We start from the raw sequence: 24,391 nt of genomic DNA, 5'->3' as shown, positions 1-24,391 counted from the left end.
TTTTCAAAAGAAATTAATATCTCATGTAAGTGTATTTCTCCATATTTTCTCATAAATGTACTATATGAATCAAACATAAAAAAATACATTAAATTCAGAAATTCACTTTTAAAAAAAAAATCATTTATAATATCATTCACCATTAAAACTGGTTAAAATTCGTAAACCACGTATAAAATTTACTAAAATAAGAAGTCTAAATTATTTAAACATAGCAATATATTTACTTATAAAATTCTGCTATATATAAAACTACGGGCGGGTTAGTCACTAAAACGTAAATATATCATTAATGTTAATGAATATTTCTAAATGTATAGCTTTCTTAAAATCTAATGAATTTGCAGAACTTTTGTTTCATGAAAATATAATTTTAATCTACATTTTTATATTTAAAAGCATGCATTTGAAAAGTGTAATTTTAATTATCATATTCTAAGAATGAAACCTGAGCATTACAATTTTATGGAATATAAGAAAATATTCATAATAAAATATGAGGATTTTTGTTCTGAGTCAGTGGCATCGTATTTTGATATCCTCTATTTCAGTATAACATTTCAGTTATGTTCATTTGATTATTCCTCGTTTGTCTAATGTTAAAGCGGAATCGGTGACAAAGTCATATTTAGCTCTTGCTTTATCTAACTCCAATGCTGAAGACTAAACATTTTTAGTTAAGTTAATAAATATTATTAAATCCAAAGAAAAATGAGGATATTTTGATTTTATTTCACTTTAGTACATTGATCTAGGGATGCTTGTAAAATTTTAATTTTTTTAAGAGAAAAAGACTAGGATAGCACCAAACCAAGTTTTTGTTCCCAAAGTAGCACTCAAGACTCAAAGTCGCAAAAATAGGTTTTATTAAAAAGGTAAATATACACTTATACCCTTGGATTAATTAATCCAAACTTTAGGGTTTAGAGTTAACATGTGGGATTTTGGAATTATGGTTTAAAATTTTATAAAAAATAAATATTAAAATAAAAAATAAAAATTTTAAAAATAGTTTCAAAAAGTATTTTTAAATTATAAAAAGAAAATTTCAAAAAAAAAAAAAAATTCGAAAAAAAAAATTTCAAAAAAAATTATAAAAATTTCGAATATGAAAATATATAATCTGAAACTATAAAAAAATTTCTTTTTTTCATTTTTTTATTTTTATTTATTTATTTTTATTTATTTTTGTTTGGTTATTTAATTTTAAACCAATAGTATTCGAGATATTTTACTCTTTAATGAATGTCATTTTTGTGACTTTCTCTTTCTAGTGTCATTTTTGAGACATAAACTTCAAAAGATGCTATTATTGACAATTGCCCTTATTGTTTTGTATAAATATGATTATTTTTTGTATAAATATCGATCAGCAAGCTAATTAAAATTGTTATCAATTTTTTTTTAGAAAACTGCGGTTTGGTGTGATGTTTGTTCTGCAATATATTTCAAGCAACATCTATAACTTGCTAATTTACATTAAATCTCCCACAAAATAATAGTGTATCCTATAGTTTTCTGCATAAATTTATATACTAAGAATATATGATAGAGCTTCAACGATAAAACTCATTTACCCCCAACAAAACATGATTGGCTATGTTAACATTTATGTGTGACCCTCACATAAGAACCAGCGCGGCCCTTCGAAATTCTATGGAGCCAATTTACATTATATACCGCAAGGATCTTGAAATATATATATACGATCATGAACACGGAAAACAACTTTGTTTTTTTCACGCATGCAAAAGCATTCAAAGAAGAATAAACGTGTAAATTCTTTCAATGTGTGTGTGTGATACGTCATACGTGGCTTATCTTGTTCTCGCCTTGGTGGAATATTAAACAGCGTTCAAATACCTTTTCATTTCTCCGCATATACTCATAATTTCCTTGGATATTATTTCATAAATATTTTAGTATTGGAAAAAAGTATAAATAGAAAGACATTTCAGAAAATCTAAGAGACAAAGAAAAGCAAGTCGGGTTCATGTCTAATCACTTCTTCATATCGAATATGTTCTTGGTAATATACGCCTTCTATCTCTGTTGTTTGTATTATCTAATGATAGTCTATGTCTTAGGGCTGAATGCTTTCAGTTTCTTTTTTGGCATAGCTATTGATAAATTAAATGTTCATTATTAGAATCATTCTTATCATTTATGCCTGAAACCATTAGACTAATAAGCACATAATGACATGAACGTCCATAATTAAGTATCAAGTAATCATATACTATTATGCGATTGTTTGGAGAGTATATATATTTGATCAGTTCTCTTTTCTTGTCGATCGAATAATCCGAACGTAGAGAGGCAGCATCTTCCACAGCTTGTACTACTTAAACGAAAATATGGCTCTTTCGTGGTCTTGATAGTATAATTCCATTTACAATGTATTTAGATTCTTTCTTCCAATAATTAATTAATTTGAACTTCTTGAGAATCGAAAACGAGATAAAATATTTTGTTGATTGTGGTTCTTTCTTCAACCTTTTTCTCTCGTTATGTCATTTCAATCATGTATAGTATAAGGGGCTCCCGGTATAATTCCGGAAGCAAAAATCCTCTATATATACTCTAATGACTTCCCTTGGACCAGAATCAAACCAAACTCACCATCACTTGCACCAATACACTTACACGCACACAAACGTTTTCAGACAAATAATATCAATGGAGAAGATATCAAAATTGCTAGAAGACAAGCCAGTGGTGATATTCAGCATGACTTCATGTTGTATGAGCCATACGATCAAGTCGCTTATATCTGGCTACGGTGCGAATCCAACGGTATACGAACTAGATGAGATGTCTAATGGATCGGAGATTGAACGAGCACTGGTCGAGCTTGGATGCAACCCGACCGTGCCTGCTGTCTTCATAGGGCAACAGCTCATAGGTGGTGCAAATCAGCTTATGTCTCTTCAAGTAAGGAACCAACTAGGTTCGGTGCTCAGAAGAGCCGGAGCTATATGGATTTAAGAGGCGCCTTAATCGCAATTAAGCGCGTAATGTTTTTACTTATATATTTCTAGTATAGAATATGATCAGTGTTTGAAACATACTATATCTAGTGTTAAAATAAAAAGATTATTGTCGTTTTTTCTAAAAAAATACATAAAATGAAAAATAATTCGATTCAATTCGCTTGTGTAATGCAATAGCAATTGTTAAGAAATAAAATCGTCTTTAAGTTTCAAAAAAAAAAAGAAAAGATCGTCTTTGCATAGTAAGTACTTACCTGGAAACATATAACTGGAAGAAAGAATCTAAATACATTATTGAAAAGTTGATACAAGTCAATAGCATTGACCAAAAAAAATATAGTTATTTTTGGGTAAAATATATTTTTAACGCCGTCAGCAAAATACTAAACCTTAAACCATTGGATAATCCATAAAACTTGGATAAATCCTAAACCCTAAATCAAAAACAATAAACATTAAATCTTGAAAACACTTAACACTTAGACCCTTGGATTTAGTATTTTTAAGATTTAATGTTTAGTCTTTTTGATTTAGGATTTAGAATTTGTCCAAGAATTTAAGGTTTATCCAAGGGTTTAGGCTTTATCCAAGGGTTTAGAGTTTAAGATTTAATGTTTTGACGATGGTGTTAAAAATATTTTTAAAAATAACTTCTTTTTTTGTAACTAGTACTATTTTTATTTATTTTTACTTTATTATTTTTAAATCATGATAAAATTGATAATATTTTATTTTCTTTTTTAAAAAATACTAAATATGAAATAATTAATCTCTATTAGTCGGTGAACTCTAGGAAGTGAACCCAAGAATAACTCAAAAAATAAAATACAAGTCAATAGCAAAGACTGGACAAAACACGATCGCTCACATTTCACAAACACACACTATATATAGCTATACATACACACACTATCACAAATCAAACTCCCCAACCAAAAAATAATAATTATTCACTATGCAAATAAATCAAAATATTGAAGTTTGAAGACTCTTGTTTTTTAAATCAAGAAACCGAGTGTCGTCTTTTTCTCTGAAACAAGAAACGGCTCTCAGTACTTGCCTTTCCCTTCAAAGAAGGTTTAAGACTAGCGAAGCTGAAAAGAGAATTGAGTTTGCTTATCTTTTTAGCAAAAGACTTGAAAAGCTTAGTCCCTGGATTAGTTTTAACGAGTTCTTGTCTAATAGAGATGTGATCTTTCTCTAGATCCGTTAATCTCATCCTCATCCTCGCCACTTCAAGCTTTAACTCTCTGTTTTCTCTCCTCACTGACGCATAGTTATCTCTTGGTGATATCGCTCCACTTCCTTGTGATCCAAGCCAACCAAACAAACAACCATGAATTAGCATAGACGAATAAAGGCTAAATCATACTATATACTCCCTCTATTTATCAAAGAAAGTCATTTTTGAAACATTTAAGGCGGATTAAAAAAAATACAAAATACACTAATATTTTTATTTAATTTACGATTAATTAAATGGTAATAATTTAATTAAAAATCTATTGGTCATTTAAAAGAGAAAAATAGATTTAATATGTAAAATCACATTGGAAATGTATTAAAAAAATGATAGTTTTTGTGAAACATGAGTATAGAAAGACTATACATTATACAATGCTGAGGGGTTATGAAGTAAAATTACCTGCTCCACTTCCTCCCCGTTGGGGAAACTGATGACAGTTACCACTGAATAGAAACTGAGTAGGACTAATGCTACTGCTCATTGCGTTTCTGAGTCTAATCTGCTCAAAGTACAACACTTGTACCGCCATTTGCACTGGTAACCTCTCGTTTTGCGCTGCATGGCTACAAGCTTCTTGTGACAGTTTCTGTGAATCTATCGTCTTACAAAGTCGGTAGCGCTCTGAATCCTTTATATTCGGATGTACCTATCAAAAATAAATAAAACCAATATTCAAAATATCTTTAGACATAACTAAACGTTTCGATACTAGGTGTATTCCTCCGATTATAAGTAGGACCTAGTCGTAAACAAATTAGATGTTTTAATTTTAAGTTTAATTATAAAATTATTTTGATGAATTATAAAATTTATATATACACAAAATAATAAATTAGATAAACTTGTGCATTTAAATTACATTTATTGGTTGGTTTGATATATTTAGACATATTTAGATGTGCACAAAAAGACCAATGTAGATTAATTAAAACATATTAAACTAATTTTAACCGGTTTTGAACGGTTTAAACCGTGGTGAGGCGCATTAATAAGAAAATCGTTTCAGTTACAACCGACTTAAGTGGCCTCAACCCATTTATAAAACATTAAATAAAACAATATGTGAACTGGCTAATTTATAAAATGAGAGAAAGGTTCAAGAGGTTTTTACTTTGAGGTAAATGTCAACGGCTCGATAAAGACCATCACTGATGATACGAGCATGATCTGGCAAGAGCTCAGCTAAAGCTATGAACTTCGACGTTGTTAGATTCGTATCCAAAGCTATCTCCGCTAGATAGTTATCCATCAGCTTCGATACTTTCAAGATCGAGCTCTGTTTTGGAGATCCAGGACTGTCGAAATCGAAAATCATCTCTGTTTCATCACCAAACCGGTTACGATGATGTCGATCTTCTTCTTCATCATCGTCTTCTTCGTCTAGATTCAAGAATATAGAGAAGATTCTCAAGATAGAATCAATGTCGTACATCGTGTTGTTGACTCCGTTAGGGCTTGTCGGAATCAAGACATCTTCGAGGATGGCTTGGTCTAGCTGAAGACCGATCCTTCGCTCTAAATCTGATCGACATGAGCTTATAGAAGCAGAGGATGATGATGTTGCGATAACCATTTTGAGAAGACTTGAAAGAAACGCTATTGGAACAGAGCTTTTTCTTCCTTGCGTGGGAAGTAACCTAACGATTGTTTCTACAATCATTCTCTGTTTCTTCTTTGCTTCTGAATCGATAACCCTTTCTTTGTCAAGCTTTGTATCCCTAACTATTAGCCCTTGAAGTGACTTATTCGTGTAACTGATGAGAATCTTGCTGATCACGTCTTGTCTTAACCCTTTTGACCTAACCGCAGAGACAACTCTCTGGAAGAACTCAAGATTCAAAACAGCTACCGACTTCCCCCACCAGTCTAGTGGAGTCTCTGGCTCCATATTCGCACCCGAAAACGTATAATCGAGCTTTAATAGACCCGAGGTGAGCTGCTCTTTGCAGGCGTTGTTGGCGATTGCTATGACCAAACGGTTCACCAAGTTGAGATCTTCAGAGACTGGTGTAAGGGCTTCACAGTGATGTAGAACGAGTATGGAGTTAGAGATACTTGGGAGGACCGTTTCTTTGAAGTAATGTTCTGTTTTGATAGCGAGATTGTCCTCTGAGAAGTCCTCAGCCATCTCTAGGTAATGAGATGCACAACGAAGCTTAGCTACGTTGAGAAGGTTGATCTCAATGTTGATTCCATAGCAGAACTTAGCTGCTAGCTCAAAGGCCTCAGATCCTCCAGGAACACTCGAGAGACATATGTTGAAGGTTTTGGAATCTGTAAGAAGCTTCCTGATCTTTCCACTCCGAGAAACAAGAGGAAACTGAGAACACCAAACCAACAAGCAAAAAAAGTTCAAAACTATATAACTCAAGAAACAGAGGATCCTCTGTTTTGGTATAGATGCTCTGTTTTTAGGTTTTGTGTTTGCTTATTTTTACCTTATGAAGACAGAAACTTGAAGATCCAACTTGAACTGTAAGATCACTAGAGACTTCAGATATTGGCCTGCAAGAACACATAAACAAACCCATTAAGATTCTGAAGATTTTTCAATAATGATTTTCTGAATTATTGAAGCAAAAGATCTGTGTGGACTTGAATTTGATGATCATGTAAGAGCTGCTTGTGTCTTCCATGACTCCAACGCTAAGATTCTAGGATAAGGAAACAGTAAAATCTATCATCTAAAATAGTGTGTGTGTTTTCCTTGGTTTTGAGGCCATTTTTAGATTCACAGTTGAGACATGTAAAAGGTTATGTCAACATCAAACTTTTCAAATGAAGACAGAACCAAATGAAGTGTGATTGTACGGATATGTTCCACATAGATACAAAATAGGATGGAGAAATTATTGGTTTTTGATGAACAGTGAGAGATTGTGACAATAAATGACTTGTGGCTACAGAGATTCACATCACATACAAAAAGATTTGGATCTTTATTAGCTAAATTTTTCATGGGAAAGAACAAATCTCTTATTCGTTTTTCTGACATGTTTCTAGTGAATGCAGACAAAACTAAAATGGTAATCATAAATTACAATACTATATATATTACCATTCAGAGGCATGTCTGATGCTTGAGTTCAGACGAAACCCTCTCTTTCCTGTGAAAGTTGGCTTCACTTCTCCTACTGTAGAAAGTCCCATCTCTCTCTCTTCACAGAAGAAGAAGAAGAAGAGCTCTTGTGGTTGTTATTACAAGGAGTGTACGTAGTTAATGATGCAAAAAGGTACAGAAAAAAAGAGTTTTGATATCTTTGGTTAATTAATCTGTTAATTACGTGTAAAGCTGAGGTCATTATTATGATACATGAAATTAAGTTAGTGAAAACAAATGCATGTATATACATTAATTGCTACTAGTGTTCTTTGATGTATGAGATGCATTTCAATCTCATTATTATGGGCTAAGGCATCTATTTTTCTCTTGTTGATCCTGTGGTAATTGTAATGATTACTTATAATTTCATGATTATGTCCACTCTTGGTTGCCTTCAACTAACCGAAATTAATTTTTCATTTTACATTCTCTGCTCAAAAAATTATTGATAAACTATTTAAAACCTATTTACAAACAATACCATACTGAAACGATTTTTAACAGCAAAAAGTTAACACTAAATTATTTTATTGCATAGTGTTTTATCTACTAATGTGATAATATCCAGTGGTGGTTTTTTTTTTGTAATGCAAAATTCTATTTATAAATTTTATAAGAGGATATGTATTGTGTCATGTGAATTATTTGGCGAGACCAAGCTTTAAGCTCACTCCATGCTTTAATTTTTGAATATGTATTGTTTAATGTGTGGTCCAAAAAAATGTTAGATGATTTCTTGCTTTGGTTATGAAAATGAAAGAAATAAAGAATTAGAAAAGCTGTAGTGATTCCTAGTGATTACACCGATTGAGATTTATACTTAGCTTTAAGGCTGTGTTAATGTGTTATGTAATGATGTTAGGCTGATCGATTAATCTCGAGCCCCTCGAAACATAATATATAATTTTATGGTAATTATGAAAAATTAATCTATTGTTGGATTAGTTACATTACGTATGAATATATGATAAGCTTTTTGTGAGTTTGATTGTGCAAGGTTGACCAATAGATTAGTGATAAAAAAAAATTATCACAAGATATAGTGGTATTAAAAAAAAAACAGTTTACCAAACAAAACAGTGATTTTTTTAGTACTAATTGTTGGCTAAGATTGGTTGGTTCTGTCAGATTTGGTTGTGATCCTCTTCTTCCTCCTCGGTTCGCGTATTCGAATCTCTTCAACGGGAGCTCCAAGCTTCTAATGGAAAATTAGGGCTTTTCAATTTCTTTTTGAGTTTCCGTTGCGATGGTTGAGAGACGGAGTCCTCTGGTGCTCTCATCCACCAGAGCCACACTCCGTTCAGTCCTGAATTCGTTTCGACCCGACGAGATTCCGGGAAGACCCGATTCGATACGGCGGAGCGTTAGGTTGCCAGCTGGCGTGCTCAGATGGAAACGAGACGGAGTAAATGATTCAAAGTTTGATTCTTTAGATGACTCTTCACTGGTCGGACTCTCGACTCAATTGCTCAAGAGACTATCCATCAACTCTGGCTCTTTCGTAAGTCTTTAGTGTAAAAAAATGGATCTTTTATTGTAAAAATGGGTGCTTTATTGTAAAAATGGATGCTTTATTGTGAGTTTTGATGTTAACATTTGAGTATTTTTATATTGCAAGGTTGTTATCAACAACATCGACATAGGCATTCAACGGGTTGCGCAAGTTGTTGTACTTGATCCTCCCAATAAGACGCTGGAAGATTCATCTGTCACTAGCTTACCAGTTTCGGACTCTCTTCACACAATGCTTGTCTTTCCCACTTTTGATACGATGAGTCAACAGTTACTAGACCAAGAGGTTGCTTACTTGTCTCCTATGTTAGCTTTTAATCTTAGCTTGCACATGTCTTGCCTGAAGTCCCTAGTACATCGAGGGAACGAGGTCTTGGAGAAGTACTTTGTTGCTAAATTCGATGAAGAGTCGGCGTCGGTGGCGGGTGAGTCAAAGATTGGTTTGGATTTGGAACCTGTGTCCGAAGTTCCAGGGTATGCGTCACATCTAAGGGTTTCTTTTGTAAAGATCCCGGAGTGTGGTACCATTCAGTCATTGGTAGTTAGTTCCTCGTTTGAAGATGAAGAGAGACAAGGGTTGATAGATTCCGCATTGAACAAGTATTTTGGAACTGATAGAGTACTCTCAAGAGGCGATGTGTTTCGAGTTTGCACTGAGTGGAACTGTGGTTCAAGCATTTGTGTTCAATGTGGTCAAGGGTTAGGCTCCAAAGAAGAGGACTTTATCTATTTCAAGGTTGTTGCGATGGAACCTTCTGATGAGAGGTTTCTTCGAGTCCATCACTCACAAACCGCTCTTGTACTTGGTGGAACGGTCTCTTGTGGTCTTCCACCAGATTTGCTTGTTTCTAGTTCAAAGGCTAATATGCCTTTGCAGGTGGACACAGTAAATGTATTGGCGTCGGTGCTTTCCCCACCTCTCTGTCCATCAGCACTCTCATCGAAACTAAGGGTTGCTGTTTTACTCCATGGCCTGCCAGGTACACTAGAATAAAGTTCTTGAATTTAATATCTTTTCCTTAAGTGAAAAAGATTAGTAAGAGATTGTTTTGTGTGTTCACAGTAATGGTGATTTAGGGAAAGCCAATATTCGTATATTTTATGCTTTTTTACATACAAATGAATCATATGCTAATAGCTTCTTGTTTTTCTTGTCTATAATGCTTGTTTCAAGGGTGCGGGAAGAGAACTGTTGTCAACTATGTAGCTAAGAGGTTGGGCCTGCATGTAGTTGAATATAGCTGCCACAGTTTGTTAGCATCATCCGAAAAGAAAACATCTACTGCTTTGGCTCAGACTTTTAATATGGCACGAAGGTAAATTCATTATAGTCTATTTTATCTATTTCTCTCAGATATTCATTACTTGAACTATGTTAATGTCACTTATATTGTAAAGTTTATACCTTCGTATAATATTGGTAATCACTAAGATCTTCTTTCTGGAACGTGGCGAATGCCTTTGTTTTCATTGTCACAGGTACGCACCAACGATACTACTGCTCCGCCATTTCGAAGTTTTTAAAAATCTGGGATCTCAGGACGGCTCACAGGGTGATCGAGTTGGCGTGGCCTCTGAGATTGCTTCGATTATTAGGGAACTGACTGAGCCAGTTTCTAATGGTGAATACAGTTCCATGGAAGAAAACTCGAATAGCAATTCCGTAAGATTTGCATTTCTTTCCTTGGTTCTCCATTGCATGTTGCACAGTTTCAGTTAATGTCACTCTTCCCTTAATAAACAGAAATTTGAAACAGTTGGCCTTTAAAGAAGAGATTCTTGATTTCAAGAATGTGTCCTGTCATGATACCTAATCTGATTATCTCCCAATGCAGTCTGTAGATGAAGGTGGGAAGTTTAGGGGACACCAGGTGCTGTTAATCGCATCTTCCGAAAGCACTGAAGGTCTCTCTCCAACAATCAGGCGTTGCTTTAGCCATGAGATACGGATGGGTTCTCTAAATGACGAGCAGAGATCCGAGTTGCTGTCTCAGTCCCTCCAAGATGTTTCTCAACTCCTTAATGTATGTGAGTACACATATACCAATCAAAACCAGAAAAAAATCAGTTTATTCTTCTACCATCAAGCTATAGTTTAAGAACTTCAAACTTGATGCATAGATACTGTCTTCTTTTTTTGTTGTAGACCAGCTCAGATGAATTTGTGAAAGAATTAGTTGGTCAGACTTCTGGTTTCCTCCCTCGGGACTTGCGTGCTTTAGTCGCTGATGCTGGTGCCAACTTATTCATCAGTAAAGAGTCCGAGACTGAGAAGATTGATTCTCTATCAGGTGATGTAGACCAGTCAAGTCAATTAGGTAACGGCAGTGAGAGATTAAAAGCTAAGGATGACTTCACTAAAGCTTTGGACCGATCAAAGAAGAGAAATGCATCAGCCCTTGGTGCTCCTAAGGTAACATTACCACAGTCTTTTCTCTTATGAGACCTATTTGCATTCTTAAAAGGTTTAATTGCATTTTTTAGGTTCCGAATGTGAAATGGGATGATGTTGGTGGGCTTGAGGATGTGAAGAGTTCGATACTGGACACAGTTCAGTTACCTCTCCTGCATAAAGATTTATTTTCATCTGGACTACGTAAACGTTCCGGTGTGCTTCTCTATGGTCCTCCAGGAACAGGGAAAGTGAGTAAAGCTGTGTTTGCCTTCTGACCTTTAGCTATTGTTAATATGTCTGATACCTTTTATCCAAATCTGTAGACTTTACTGGCAAAAGCTGTGGCTACAGAGTGTTCCTTAAACTTCCTCAGCGTTAAAGGTCCAGAGCTGATCAACATGTACATTGGCGAGTCAGAGAAAAACGTTCGAGATATCTTCGAAAAGGCGAGATCGGCGCGGCCGTGTGTGATCTTCTTTGATGAGCTTGACTCTCTTGCTCCAGCGCGAGGCGCTTCTGGTGATTCAGGAGGAGTCATGGACCGAGTGGTCTCTCAGATGCTTGCAGAGATTGATGGACTGAGCGATTCTTCGCAGGATCTGTTTATTATAGGAGCGAGCAACAGACCTGATTTGATTGATCCAGCTCTTCTGCGACCTGGAAGATTCGACAAACTTCTTTATGTTGGAGTCAATGCTGATGCGTCTTACAGAGAAAGGTTTACACAATTTTAAAACAAAATCAAAAAAACACATTTGCACATATTATCTTATCCTTGTTTTTGTAGGGTATTAAAAGCACTTACTCGGAAATTTAAGTTGAGCGAAGATGTGTCGCTTTATTTAGTAGCGAAGAAGTGTCCGTCTACGTTCACGGGAGCTGATATGTATGCGTTGTGTGCTGATGCTTGGTTTCAGGCAGCTAAGCGAAAGGTGAGAAAGAGAAAGGTTAAACACATACTTTAAAGACTGTTATAATCTGATGATATTCTATGGAAAATGCAGGTGTTGAATTCAGATTCAGGGGATGATTCTATTCCAGAAGACGATCCGGACTCTGTTGTAGTAGAGTTTATAGATTTTATAAAGGTACAACCTTCTTTTCTTCATCTACTCTCAAAGGCCTGGAGTATGTTGATAATCCAATCTCATTGCATCAGACAAAAATATGGTTTTTGAGAAACCTCTACTTATTGTGACATTGTAGGCGATGGATCAGCTTTCACCATCACTCTCCATAACTGAACTGAAGAAGTATGAGGCGCTTCGAGACCAGTTCCAAGGCCGTTCCAGCTGAAAACTCCTCAGTCACAATAGCAAAGAAAAAATCACACAGTTTATTTATGATGTGGACACAACAATAAACCCATCAGATCAGGACTCTTATAGATGATGGACAGACTCAGATCCCTTATGAATATATAAGTTCTGTTCTGTTTGATGTATGTAGATTTGTTTCCATATTGCGGACAAGTGGTTCTTCCATGTAATTAATCCAAATGGTTAAGGATTTGTTTTTGATTGTCCTTTTTCATGTAAAAAAGGAGATCAGTAATACAAATCTGAGTTAAATTGTCACGTTGTCAACACACAACTTGTGCGGAATGTAGAACAAACAAGCTTTGAGATTTTGACCGACCACTTGAGATGCTGACATCATCATTGTCACGTGGAACATTGCTTTGTTTGTGCGAGCTTGTCCGAAAAATCCAGTTTGAGTTTTTTTTTCTCTTTCCTTTTTTCCTTTTTTTGTTTGTTCGAGAAAATAGCTACCAACGAGAGAGAGAGAGAGAATGACAAGGAATCAGAAAATGGATATTTGAATTTCCCAAAAGCTTCGATCTTTGCAAGCTTTCAAATTCTTCAGGTGAGCTCGCTATTCACTTCCAACGTTATTCATTAGCTAAGTTGAGAATTTTTTGTTTTCCCAATCTCGATCTGAGTTCTTTTGAGAATTGATCGGATTATAGCAATAAAGGTTTTGTTTTTTTAGATGATTTCGGTGAGCAGCAGCGATGCTAGAAACGAAATAGGGTTAGGGTTTGGTGGAGGAATTGAGGAAGAAGACATGGAGATGGATGAAGATGAGGAAGAGGAAAGCACACATTCTTATGTCTCTTGCGTTGACCCTGACGTTGCTCTCTCCTATATTGTAAACCACACCTTCTTCCTCTTCAACCTTCTTTAGATCTTTCTCTAACTCTTTTTTTATTTCAACTACTTAATATTTGAAAAGGATGAGAAGCTAGAGAACGTGTTAGGACATTTTCAAAAGGATTTTGAAGGTGGAGTCTCTGCTGAAAATTTGGGTAAATGTTCCTTTCTTATGCTAGTTACTACTTACCTTTCAGGGTGTATCTATCTTTTAACACCAATCTCTCTCATATATATGTAGGTGCAAAGTATGGTGGCTATGGTTCGTTTCTGTCTATGTATCAAAGATCTCCTGCTTGTAAGAGTCCACCACAAGCTCAAAACCAAGTGGTAAGAGTCCCACTCAAAGCTTTTAGAGGTCAAATGTAAAAATATTTTCTAAGAGTCAACCTATTTTTTTTCATAGGTGGGTCAATCTAAGTGCTCAGATTCACCTTCAAAAGCTGGTTCCACTTCAAAACCTCCTCCTGCTTCTGATGTTCTGGCCAAGATGAAAAACTTGGTCAAATCAAGTAATGATAGCAAACAAAAACCTGTCACCAAAACGTCTCCTTCTCCTTCTTCTTCTTGTGCTCCATCTAATCATAAGACACTCAAACTCCGTATCAAAGTTGGTTCAAAAAGTGACCTCTCTCTGAAAAATGTTACAACCTATGATGGTAAACAAGGCCTCAATATGATGCCACCATCAGAAGTTGAAGAAGGGTTACTGATTGGGACTCATGATTCGCCGACTAAAATTCTTATGGTGAGTATTTTTTTTGTTCTCTCAGTGATGAATGTGAGTTTGGGGTCTTGATGCATTTCTTTGTGTAGGCTATGGTGTCCTTCCCTTTTCATAAAGACCAGCTGTTATCACCTCTCTCTGATGATCTCATTCAGTTGGGAAAGAAAGGAAACATCATGAAAGATGCACTAAGGTGTGTGAAGAAGGAAAAGTTAAAGTATATGCCTCCACCGTCAAACAGGCTTGATGGAAGTCATATTGTATCTGATACTGATAGAGAGGTTGATAAAGAGTCATGCGAGGAGCTTGTTTCCAAGACTATGAAGCTTCCTCTTCTGTCCTGTCTATCACCGTCATCTATCCACAGGGCAAAAGAGATTGATAAGATATCAGATTCTTATGTGGAGGGTACATTAAGAGGAATGAACAACACTGACCTGGATTCAGCTTTGATGGGTTCAAAGCCTGAACTGGAAGATGATGTAGTAGCGTTTCCAGATCAAAGTGTTGAGGGAACTGAAAGTGTTAACACAAGAAAAGACATGGAAGAAGGTGAACATGTAGATCCTGTGGTGAAGGTTAGTAAGACATGGAATGAAGAGCAAATGTTGAAGCCAAAACTTCCTAAAGCACAGAAGTCCCGGAAAAGTTCAAGCAGGAATGGTTTGAGAGGCAAGGATGCTGCTGTAAATGTAGTTAATACGAATGTACCAGATAAATTGCAAGAAGATATTGGTGATTCAGGAGAATCAAAAGAACAAGAACAAAGTAGTCTGGTTCCTAAAGCTAAGGAAGAAAAGCTTTCAGAAGAAAGTGCAGTGAAGGAGAGTTTCAACGGTGTTAGAAATGTTGAAGAGGCATGGAAGTGTGAACCAGATTCGAAGCATCCTATCAAGTGGAGTGACTTAAATAAAGATGGGAACAACACTAAGGAGAGTGTTAGATCAGAAGTGACAAATAAGCATTCTGTTGAAGGTATTATTTTCTGGAATGTATTGAGTTTCCCTATTATGTTTCCTTTGTATTCAAACTATCTGATGCGCTTGATAAATACACTTGTAGGAGGAATGAAGAATGTGATGGAACCTGAAAGAGAACTTTCTGGGACTTGTAAGAAACCAAAGACTGGAAAATCAAGATTTTCTGCTGTAGACCAACCTGGATCCAATAGAACTATGAAGGATGTTGGTAAGGCTTCCCCTCATGAAGACAGAAAGAGGAAACAGAAGGAAAATAAAGAAAGTGGAGATTGTATGAGAGAAGCCGCAGTAATGGAGCCAAGTGGAGAGAAAGTTAGAAAGCAAAAGAGGCTTAAGGGTTCAAGTTGTGAAGGAAAAGAGTTGCCTGAGAGTTGTGATAGGTACAGAGTAGTTACTCAGGAAAATGGTAGAGATAGTGCTTCTCATCAACCTTTGGTCCATGAAGCCAAACGTTCACTAGTTGACTCACTAGCTCCTTCAGCCTTAGACCCACCTGAGCTCAAATCAGAAAGAATCTCAGAGCGGGATAAACCCAATGATACTGACTCTAGTGCTGGTGATACGCGAAAAAGATGCAGAGATGGTGAAGGTTATATCACTATGGATAAACCAGGGACAACAAAGAAGGCTGCAGAAAGTTTGAGGGACAACAAAGAAGGTTATTGCACAGAGAGTGAACCTCAACAAGAAAAGGCAAAAGAAAGCAGAAACAAGAAAAGACCTGCTAGAAAAGTGTCTATGGAGAGTAACAAAGAGGACTCATCAAGGGAACATCAAGATCCTATTAATAAGCTAGAAAATACAAATAGTACAAAGACAAAGGTTATGCGACATGATGATCATGTTGGCTCAAGCCCTTTGAAAAAGGAAATTACGAGTCAGGCTGCATCCAACTCAATCAAAGAGGCTACAGACTTGAAACACATAGCTGATCGTCTTAAGGTTTGGGCATATTTTATTGCAAAATGTTGTAGTGGTTCTCTCTCTCTCCTTTGGCTTAACATAGACATTATTATCCTTTTTTGCAGAATGCTGGGAACAATCACGAGAGCATTGGTTTTTACTTTCAGGCGGCGCTTAAGTTTCTTCATGGTGCGTCCCTTTTGGAGTCCTCTGGCACTGAGAATGCTACACATAAGAGCATTGTCACATCCAAGCATATCTATGGCAGCACAGCAAAACTTTGCAAGTAAGTTTGGCATTCAGCAAGATCTGACTTCACTGTGATGCTACTTGTTCATGTTGGCCTCTCATTTTCGCTGAGTTTCTTCGTTGTGGCCTATAGATATTTCTATTATGTCAAGATTTGCAAAAGGTTCTATTGAACCGAATCCTCTTGTTATAAAATTGATGTAACAGGTTCTGTGCACATGAATATGAGAAAGATAAAGATATGGGGGCTGCTGCTTTGGCTTATAAATGTATGGAAGTAGCTTATCTAAGGATAACTTATTCCTCCCATGGGAACATAAACCGATATAAATCTGAGTTGGAAGCATCTCTGCAAGTGATTCCTTCAGGTATTTAGAGAAAAGAAAGAACCTATATCTTAAAATGTTTGGGGCTGATGAATTACTCTCCATCTTGGGACAGGTGAATCTCCTTCCTTTGCTTCTGATGGTGAAAACCCAAACAAGACATTGGCAGCAGAGAAGGTTGCCTTGTCCACCCCTGTGAGGTCATCCCCTAAAGTAACTGGAAACCATGTTCTCTCTTCAGGAAACCATTCCTCTCTTTCACAACTTTTGACTTTTGTAAGTTCAGTTATTTTACTTCTGTGGTCTGGTGCCTTCAGAGTTCAGATATATATAAATAAATAAATAACATATTTAGTTTAGGTTTACAGAACCATTTAGCTGCTTTAGTACGTAGTTGAGATAGTTTCTTGGTTGAGACTTGAGCAACATTAATTGGAATCATCTTCAAGTATAGCATCATATTCATTACCATCATCGTAAAAACAAATAGTGTTATGCGTGTAAACATTATCAGATTTTTGTATAAGTAGTCTTGCAGCTAATGGATGTGTTCCTTAGATACATATATTTTGGTCTTGCAGTCGCAAAACGTAAGCCTTGCAATGGATGCATCAAGAAAAGCACAGACCGCCTTTGCAGTTGCAAAGGGAAAATCATCTGACACCAGATACAGTAGCAATGGCATAACATGCATCAAAAGGGCTCTTGATTTCAGTTTCCAGGACATGGAGAAGCTGGTGCATGCGGTGAGGCTTGCAATGGAATCCATAAACCGATGATTGTGAATTATGATCTCACCTTTGTACAAGTATCATAGGGCCATACTCAGAGCGGAGAAGAGAAAGGAAAGCTACCTTTGAGTTTTGCTTGGGGAATTGTAGACTATATAAACTTATTTTACTGCGCAAGTGTATAGTGTTAGGACCTTATTTGTGAGAGACTTGACGAAGATTTGAAGTTATCATCATGTGTTGTTCATATATATATCCCTTGTAGTATCAGAGAACTTTAGGAAGAGGTTAACAAGAACTGGAACTAAATTACTCAACCATTGTAGCAACTCTTTCTATCTATTCGTTTTATTCACATTTTATATGAGGCTATTATCAAGATTTGAATTATTTTTGTAAAGGACTAAGGTAAAGAGTAAAACACATTATTATATATCAGAAAAAAGTAATATCAAATATTTTAGGAAAAAAACCTAAAGAGAAGAATGTATTAAAGACGAAAACTAAACAGCATTTTTCTTTGCTCTCTTTTGACTAGGCGACATATTTGAAAGTGTTGGGGTTTTCAGTATCCCTCTCCAAATAATCTCTGCTGATCAAATCCTCAATACGTTTCTTGATCATCTTTATATCAGGCTGCAAAAATTAAACGAAAATCATTAAGAAACAAGCATTCATAATGAAACCAATGCGTGTGACTAATAATACTTTTTGTTTTTTTAACAAGTTTACCTTGAACATTCGGCTAAGCTGCTCAACACATTCAGAGACTAACTGTTGATGAGGCAACACTTTTCTGCTCTTCATGATCCGCACAAGAGAAGCATCAATAGCGTAACGTCTATCTTTATCAACATCCTCAACTACTTTCTTGCGGTCATCCACGGGAGGAAGAGGCACCTGTTTCACACAAAAAAAGAAAAGAATTAGTAGCTATAGTCTTTCTGTATTGATCTAAAAACAAGACAAATAATCTTATGCGTACATACCTTGATTCTCCGCATCTTATCGGTGAACTTGGAGTTGAATTCGAAAGAATCGGTTTTAGAGATGGTCTTTGAGGCTGGTTCCTTTTTAAGAAACTTGTACTTTGCGCATGAGAGTGAATGAAGCACCCTTACAAGATCTTCATGGCTAAGGTTTAGTTGATCAATGAGCTCCTGGTAGGTTAATCTTTCTGTGTGGTTGAAAGCACAAAGCACAGCAGCCTGAAAACAGAAAAAAAATATATATATCAAAAATATGTAACGTTGAAATAAAAAAAAATATATGAAGCAGGAAAAGATATATGAACATACCTGGTAGGTAGAAACTATCAACTCGATAGGTTTAGCATCGAATCTTGCAGTAAGATTACAATTTCCCAGAGAGTAAATCCACATAAGTCTCCTGTGATTGGTTTTGATCTCATAATGAGCCTTGAAACTCTCAATACAGTTGACCATTTCGAGTGGGAGATTGAGGTCTGAAGTCTTGTAACTCGGCCAAAAACCAGTGGTCAGAACAGTGACCGTGAAATCAATACCTTTGGGTTTACCTGTATTGGCATTTTTTAAATATTCCTCGAAGCCAGTCTGCTGGTCTTTTCCCAATTGCATATCCGTCACCATTCCCTCCATCTTTGAAGTAAACTGACCACCGAACTGTCCTTTGAGCTTTGTAAGTATACTTCTTTCATGGTCGTCACTAAACTTCCCGAATAATAGCCTACGTGCTAGCTTCTTCCTGCATGCATACAACAAGCCATTCTAAATACCAGTGCCTCTCAAATAATTTCTAGACCTTGTTAAAAAAAAATATTTGTAGTATATTTAACATTGTATTAAAATAGTTTTAAAACTTTCTTTTGGAATTATAGGCTCTAGATTTAACAGTTTTTAATTTACAGATGCAAACCGTGATGGACTACTTACATGCTATTAGATGACTATGCTAAATAAATGAATTAGCCTAAGCAATAAGATTTAAAGATGAATGTACCGTACCTGTAGAACTCTGCGAAAAGATCCTTGTCACTTATGTAGTCAAGCAGCTTAACCACCTGTAAAAAGAGACAATATTAGCATCAAGAATCAACGACATTGAACATATGAAAGTAAAAAAAGAAGAGAATGTTTACATTGTCAATGGTAGACTCAATAGTAGAGTCATCATTCGACTTGTCATTGGCTGCCTTCTTGAAAAGATTGTCACAAAACGTTGCAAGCATCTCTGCACTTGAGCTTCCAGCCACTTTCTTGTTACAAAATATTTCAAAGGCTTCTTTCAACGACTTATGGAATAAGGTGTGGTTCTGAAAGCAGTCCGTGACATAGGCCATGTACTTATCATGCAAGTCAATTATCTTTCTGACAAGAACCTGTTCCTCCACGATACCACTAGTAGCTGCGTCTTCCGCTTGTTTGATAAGAGAGTTACCTTCTGCGGTAACATGAAGCCTAAAAGCTACCGCAACAGGTTCCAACCCTTGGGGGATTGCATGGTAAAGCCTGTACATCCTCGAGAGATCATCCGTCTTGTCATCTCTCAGCAATGCGCTGCAGCCTGAGTTCTCCTTTTCCAGAAGCTGTTTTGCAACCGAAACCAACAAATTGGTTTGCACATTAGCAACTAGTTTGGGCTCGGTGTCTGAATGAAGGTAGTGTGAGACTCTCTCCTTCTCCTTCTTTAAAGACTCCTCGGCCTTGATCATGTACTCAGGGCAAGAATCCTCTTGGATCCAGCTTGAGGCCTTGCGAGAATAGTAAGAATTTGTTTCTGTAAGAAAGAAGTCCTCAAAATCCTTTTCGTACCTCTCCATGTTTCCCATCCCATTCTGAACAAAGAGATCTAACACGTTCTTCAATAGTGCCCTATCAATCTGTTGGCCCTCTCGCTCTTTATGAATCTGGATAATACAAAACCGTGTTAGATAGAGTTCTGTCTATACATCATCAAAGAGTTCTATATACATGTACTTACCAGTGCTATAACAACTTGTTTGACATTGAAGTGAACTTTTTCGTAAACATGGTCGCGGAAACAGGTCATGCCAACTACAGTTAGGCTTGGTATGCCATTCCGTGCAATGTAGTAACGGTCAAGATAGTAGAAGAAGTGAGATAACCACCTAACCATAATTTTATTAATCTCCCACCATCGTGAAAGCTCTCTTAGCATGTATTCATCATGCTTCTCCATGATAGAGGGCAAGATCTAACACAAACACACAAATATATGTTACAAAATAAACTATTTGTAAGAAAGCCCTAATAAATAAATAAATAAAAGTGGGTCGATAGTATACTCACCGTAAGCTTGTCATAAGCTTGAAGGATGGCACCATACTTTTCATAAAGCGGTCCAGACGAATCATGAGGTGGTTTCTGGATGCACATATTGTAAACTATTGTGTAGTTTCCAATATATTCTTCAGGCAGAAAGGGTGGTTCAGGTTTTCCTTCAATAATCCTTGTGAGCTTGGTAACAGCCGCATCAATGAGTTTAAATCCATCCTCAATGGTGATAGGCTCACGATTTTGACTAAAAGACATTCTTAATCAAATTCTAATGGAAAACTAGGGTTTTGAGAGAGAGAGAGAACTGAGATGGAATGAAAGTGTGAACAATAAGCTTTGATGAGATAGGTATTTATAGCGATTAGTTAAGGCGGTGGCTAATAATTATCAATTTTGATTTTTTTTTAATAAATGTAAACCTTATCAATTGAGATTTTAAAGGAAGTAAATCTGGAAACTTTATTATTTTCGAATTTCTTTCTATTTTTTGCTAATAATTTCAAGATATATACAAGTTTAGTTTACTTTTTCTTTTCTTGTGATAATTATTAAAAAGAAAATTTTTATTCAGTTTTAAATTTTGATTTTAGTTATGATTATCTGTCCTATAAAATTATGAAATGTGAGGTAAATAAATTAAAATAACTAAATAAATTATTTTTTACCAAAAAAAAAAAACTAAAAAAACTATTTTTATTTCCTTATTTTGTTGAGACTAAATTGTTTTGGATACACAAGAAAGGTGAAAAACAACAGTTAATTCGAGTTAATTATTGATTTTTCGTGGATCCAAAATGGTTTAGTCAATAAATATTCACAAACAATATTTGAAAGTTGTGGTATAAAATAGTGCAAGTGAGTTAGAGGTTTCTTGGTTTTGATTTGATTTGATTTGAGAATTTTAATGGCAGTTTTTCTCCTAAACAAGGTTGCCAATGCCGAATTAAGGTGCTATGACCAGTACACTATGATCATTAGTACCATAATTTACAAACAAAAATAAAAAAAGTTTCTCAACATGTGAGATAGTTTATGAATCTCAACCTTGAATCCTATCGAACATGGGATGCTCCATTACTTCTCTAGCAGAAGGACGACGCGTTGGATCACGATCCATCATTGTCTGTTTTTTCTCAAAAAACATGTTAGAAATTGTGTATGTTCCATGAACCACACAAGAGATAAGAATAGCAAATAGCGTACCTTTAACAGTTGCTGTAACTGTAACGAATGGCCAGGAAGGAGAGGGAGTTTGCCTTCTTTGATATTGAGGGATTGGTTTCTTGATTCTGTAAGAGGTGATCCTCTAATCAGCTCGTAGACCGTGACACCTAAAGAGAAGATATCCACTTTATCAAGTTGCTCGTAGTTTTCGTTTAGTATTTCTTGAGGCATGTAACGTGCATCCCCTTCCTCTACTGGCAAGCTTTTGTCCAACCGCGTTGCACAACCGAAGTCGCCGAGCTTGCAGACACCGTTCTTGATGTATATGTTGTCGGGCTTTACATCTAAATGAGCTATTCCTTTCTCATGCACAAAATGTAACGCCTTAGCTATCTGTAACAGACAATGGTTGGTGGTACTGTTAAATAAGAATTCTCATGAATCAAGAAACTCTCTCTCTCTCTCCTCTTTTTCTTATGGAAGTGTGTACCTGATGCATAATCACCAAAATCTCTCTCTCTGAGATCTTAAGCGAAGATTTCTTGGACAAGCTGTGGTCGCATAGTTCCAGTTGAATGTATAACTGCTCGTTTTCAAACCACGAGTTGTAGTATCCTACAACGTTTTCATGGAATCCTACAAACAAACAAAAAGGTAGAAACTGTTTGACCATAGTTTGCAAAGAGCGAACCATTAAAAACAGGTTAAGGACAAGAAGGCGAAACAAGAGTCTGTAACTGACCTAGAGCAGCAAGAGCTTGAACTTCCATCATAGCTTTACGCCTGTCATAAACTCGGTTATGATTACTTAAATTAATTGATCCAAACAAGTTGAACTATTATTAATACAGCACTAAGAAAGAAAAAAAGGTGGAGAAATCTCTACCTCTCTGAATCTAAAATCAACTTCCTTGTGCTGTATTTAACAGCATACAAGCAACCATCAATTCTCTTCAAAACTTTAAATACACGGCTGAAATTCCCAGCGCCTATTTGCTGGAGAAACCAAACAAAGTGATGTCAGAATTAGAAAGAAGCAAAGCAACATAGTTCCATCGATTCAGACCTTCTTTGGCTTACCTGAATTTCATGAAAGTCTGTGAGATATCTTGACAAGCCACTCCCACCTATGCCTGCAGGGAGAAAACCTGCATTACAGTACAGTTAAAACATAGTTTCTTTTGAAGGACCACTATAATTCTTAAGCCTTTGCAAAGTGAGGGTAGAAATAACTCACTAGCACATTTAGACCTCTGATATCCGAAAGGGTCAGTAGCTGTCTCGGAGTCATTCATCACATATGGATTCTTGAGGCAAGGAGGTGGCATAACCCGAGACCGAAGAGCAACTGCAGTCTGTGTAACGTATCCAGTCCTCTCCGTTTGATTGGCTTGGATCTTATCCACCATGACCTCATCTGTATCAATATCACCATGCTCTTGTTCATCTACTCTATGTTTTGAAGACCAAGTATAATTTGAAGTTTTTGATGCGAAACTGTCTGCATTAAACATAAAAAAAAAAGATACCATTGAAAAATGTTAGGAAAATAGCACATCACCAGAATATTATATTTCTAGTTAGTACTTGAGTGAATCTAAAATCAAAAACACACATAAATGTTGGAAAATTTTGATAGAACAGAACCAAAAACATAAACATTTTACTACAAAACAGTCAAAGCAAATTTTCATTCCAAAACACATATGTCTTCGGACAAAGAGTGAAACACAAAGCTTACCTTGGCGGCATCTTTTGCTTTTAACTGTATTAAGTTTAACAGGGGACCTAGGACAAGGAGATTGATCCTGCAAAGTAGAAATACTTAAAAGATATTCGTGAGAAATAAAAAAAAAACAATTGGATAAGATTAATAGCTGTCTCTCAGTTTCACCTTGCTGCTGTCTAAAGCGCTCATCAAGTTCTGATTGTCCGGTGTTATATAGTCAGGTGTGCTGACAAGATTCAATCCCAAAACAAAACAAAAAATGACTTTGATACAAAGATTTAAAAAGACGGAAATGTCCTCGAATCTACAGAGCCAAGTATTGAGCCTAAAATCGATTCAAGAATCCTAATCGTATTCAGATAACGTCAGATCTCAACCTAACACACAGCTAATTGATGAAATATTTTTTTTACCAGAAGAAGTCTTGGCTGAGAATGAATCCCTTCTCTCCGCAATCGCCGTCTCCATCAACGGAACCCAGCTCATTCCGGAGCTCCGACGAGGACTCCGCGGCGTTCGACGGGGGACGATTATCGAACGAAAGCTTCGTCAATTGACCGAATCGAAGGAGAGAGTGTCCCTCCATCTCACGACTCTTCTTCGTTCTCCTCGTATCGATCGCGCCTAGGGATTTCTTCCTCTTCGCCAACAGTGTTCGTCCTTTCTTCTCGAACATGACGATTTAATTTCAATTTAATTAATTTTGTGGGTGGAGGTAATTTGGATAATTTATAATTTAATTTAAAATTTGCGCGCTCGTTTTAGTTTGGAGATGATCAGTTGCAGCAAGGAGTACGGTGTACATCTTCTATTATCGGTTTGCGACCGTCCGATCTTCAGGGTTGTTAGCTTTTAATCAGACTGAATCCGATGTGGAGCGTGTCATGTAAGCTTTGGGCTCT

The 24,391-nt window shown here is 36.2% G+C and overlaps 6 protein-coding genes across 10 annotated transcripts; 3 read left to right on the top strand and 3 right to left on the bottom strand.

The window, feature by feature from the left end:
- Nucleotides 1-1,912: 1,912 nt before the first annotated feature.
- Nucleotides 1,913-3,099, top strand: LOC125591775 (monothiol glutaredoxin-S1-like). Its single transcript, XM_048766616.1, has one exon. It carries the CDS (start codon nt 2,587-2,589, stop codon nt 2,986-2,988), a length of 402 nt encoding a protein of 133 aa, XP_048622573.1. The 5' UTR covers nt 1,913-2,586; the 3' UTR covers nt 2,989-3,099.
- A 691-nt stretch (nt 3,100-3,790) lies between these two features.
- LOC106365421 (BTB/POZ domain-containing protein At1g03010-like) lies at nt 3,791-7,459 on the bottom strand. 3 transcript variants are annotated; one of them, XM_013804856.3, is made up of 5 exons: nt 7,298-7,425; nt 6,678-6,744; nt 5,351-6,559; nt 4,639-4,885; nt 3,791-4,298 (listed from the first exon to the last, which is right to left on the bottom strand). In XM_013804856.3, the coding sequence occupies exons 1-5, from the start codon at nt 7,387-7,389 to the stop codon at nt 3,997-3,999; spliced, it is 1,917 nt and encodes a 638-aa protein (XP_013660310.2). In that variant the 5' UTR covers nt 7,390-7,425; the 3' UTR covers nt 3,791-3,996. The 3 variants fall into 3 exon arrangements, with proteins under 3 accessions (XP_013660310.2, XP_013660309.2, XP_048622570.1); XM_013804855.3 differs by lacking the exon at nt 7,298-7,425 and adding an exon at nt 6,835-6,997; XM_048766613.1 differs by having other exon boundaries at nt 3,904-4,294; nt 7,298-7,459.
- A 1,007-nt stretch (nt 7,460-8,466) lies between these two features.
- On the top strand, nt 8,467-12,774 carry LOC106363869 (peroxisome biogenesis protein 6). Its single transcript, XM_048766611.1, has 11 exons — nt 8,467-8,843; nt 8,961-9,834; nt 10,029-10,170; nt 10,334-10,517; nt 10,690-10,878; nt 11,001-11,267; nt 11,339-11,497; nt 11,573-11,967; nt 12,037-12,181; nt 12,254-12,337; nt 12,456-12,774. The coding sequence occupies exons 1-11, from the start codon at nt 8,589-8,591 to the stop codon at nt 12,543-12,545; spliced, it is 2,784 nt and encodes a 927-aa protein (XP_048622568.1). The 5' UTR covers nt 8,467-8,588; the 3' UTR covers nt 12,546-12,774.
- A 183-nt stretch (nt 12,775-12,957) lies between these two features.
- LOC125591774 (cysteine-tryptophan domain-containing zinc finger protein 7-like) lies at nt 12,958-17,699 on the top strand. 2 transcript variants are annotated; one of them, XM_048766609.1, is made up of 11 exons: nt 12,958-13,115; nt 13,242-13,400; nt 13,485-13,557; nt 13,644-13,732; nt 13,809-14,150; nt 14,219-15,104; nt 15,192-16,051; nt 16,138-16,298; nt 16,469-16,629; nt 16,703-16,863; nt 17,169-17,699. In XM_048766609.1, the coding sequence occupies exons 2-11, from the start codon at nt 13,242-13,244 to the stop codon at nt 17,364-17,366; spliced, it is 3,090 nt and encodes a 1,029-aa protein (XP_048622566.1). In that variant the 5' UTR covers nt 12,958-13,115; the 3' UTR covers nt 17,367-17,699. The 2 variants fall into 2 exon arrangements, with proteins under 2 accessions (XP_048622566.1, XP_048622567.1); XM_048766610.1 differs by having other exon boundaries at nt 12,977-13,115; nt 13,227-13,400.
- A 77-nt stretch (nt 17,700-17,776) lies between these two features.
- Nucleotides 17,777-20,931, bottom strand: LOC106412268 (cullin-1). The gene is made up of 8 exons (XM_048766612.1): nt 20,609-20,931; nt 20,280-20,513; nt 19,438-20,205; nt 19,304-19,359; nt 18,617-19,043; nt 18,308-18,526; nt 18,051-18,218; nt 17,777-17,954 (listed from the first exon to the last, which is right to left on the bottom strand). Exons 1-8 carry the CDS (start codon nt 20,849-20,851, stop codon nt 17,853-17,855), a joined length of 2,217 nt encoding a protein of 738 aa, XP_048622569.1. The 5' UTR covers nt 20,852-20,931; the 3' UTR covers nt 17,777-17,852.
- A 521-nt stretch (nt 20,932-21,452) lies between these two features.
- LOC106414103 (wee1-like protein kinase) lies at nt 21,453-24,199 on the bottom strand. 2 transcript variants are annotated; one of them, XM_048766615.1, is made up of 10 exons: nt 23,903-24,199; nt 23,655-23,715; nt 23,502-23,568; nt 22,998-23,261; nt 22,841-22,893; nt 22,647-22,756; nt 22,503-22,543; nt 22,251-22,396; nt 21,800-22,153; nt 21,453-21,719 (listed from the first exon to the last, which is right to left on the bottom strand). In XM_048766615.1, exons 1-10 carry the CDS (start codon nt 24,163-24,165, stop codon nt 21,636-21,638), a joined length of 1,443 nt encoding a protein of 480 aa, XP_048622572.1. In that variant the 5' UTR covers nt 24,166-24,199; the 3' UTR covers nt 21,453-21,635. The 2 variants fall into 2 exon arrangements, with proteins under 2 accessions (XP_048622572.1, XP_048622571.1); XM_048766614.1 differs by having other exon boundaries at nt 22,841-22,908; nt 23,903-24,198.
- Between the last annotated feature and the right edge of the window lie 192 nt (nt 24,200-24,391).

The sequence above is a fragment of the Brassica napus genome, chromosome C8, assembly GCF_020379485.1.
Source record: "Brassica napus cultivar Da-Ae chromosome C8, Da-Ae, whole genome shotgun sequence".
NCBI classification, from domain to species: Eukaryota; Viridiplantae; Streptophyta; class Magnoliopsida; order Brassicales; family Brassicaceae; genus Brassica; species Brassica napus.
This window is presented reverse-complemented; position numbering and strand designations above follow the sequence as displayed.

Bases quoted from the DNA above. Each gene is read 5' to 3' on its own strand.
- LOC125591775 (XM_048766616.1), top strand. From the start codon at position 2,587: ATGACTTCCCTTGGACCAGAATCAAACCAAACTCACCATCACTTGCAC.
- LOC106365421 (XM_013804856.3), bottom strand. From the start codon at position 7,389: ATGGGACTTTCTACAGTAGGAGAAGTGAAGCCAACTTTCACAGGAAAG. The intron at 4,886-5,350 runs GTAAAAACCTCT...TATTTTTGATAG, and splicing joins CCGTTGACATTTACCTCAAA to GTACATCCGAATATAAAGGA. The intron at 4,299-4,638 runs GTAATTTTACTT...TTGGATCACAAG, and splicing joins ACGGGGAGGAAGTGGAGCAG to GAAGTGGAGCGATATCACCA.
- LOC106363869 (XM_048766611.1), top strand. From the start codon at position 8,589: ATGGTTGAGAGACGGAGTCCTCTGGTGCTCTCATCCACCAGAGCCACA. The intron at 10,518-10,689 runs GTAAGATTTGCA...CTCCCAATGCAG, and splicing joins AAAACTCGAATAGCAATTCC to TCTGTAGATGAAGGTGGGAA. The intron at 12,338-12,455 runs GTACAACCTTCT...GTGACATTGTAG, and splicing joins AGTTTATAGATTTTATAAAG to GCGATGGATCAGCTTTCACC.
- LOC125591774 (XM_048766609.1), top strand. From the start codon at position 13,242: ATGATTTCGGTGAGCAGCAGCGATGCTAGAAACGAAATAGGGTTAGGG. The intron at 13,733-13,808 runs GTAAGAGTCCCA...TTTTTTTCATAG, and splicing joins CACAAGCTCAAAACCAAGTG to GTGGGTCAATCTAAGTGCTC. The intron at 16,864-17,168 runs GTAAGTTCAGTT...TTGGTCTTGCAG, and splicing joins TTTCACAACTTTTGACTTTT to TCGCAAAACGTAAGCCTTGC.
- LOC106412268 (XM_048766612.1), bottom strand. From the start codon at position 20,851: ATGTCTTTTAGTCAAAATCGTGAGCCTATCACCATTGAGGATGGATTT. The intron at 19,044-19,303 runs GTACGGTACATT...GTATGCATGCAG, and splicing joins CTTTTCGCAGAGTTCTACAG to GAAGAAGCTAGCACGTAGGC. The intron at 17,955-18,050 runs GTAAACTTGTTA...TAATTTTTGCAG, and splicing joins AGCTTAGCCGAATGTTCAAG to CCTGATATAAAGATGATCAA.
- LOC106414103 (XM_048766614.1), bottom strand. From the start codon at position 24,165: ATGTTCGAGAAGAAAGGACGAACACTGTTGGCGAAGAGGAAGAAATCC. The intron at 23,716-23,902 runs GTAAAAAAAATA...GAATCTTGTCAG, and splicing joins CTCAGCCAAGACTTCTTCTG to CACACCTGACTATATAACAC. The intron at 23,262-23,501 runs GTAAGCTTTGTG...TGTTTAATGCAG, and splicing joins AAGCAAAAGATGCCGCCAAG to ACAGTTTCGCATCAAAAACT.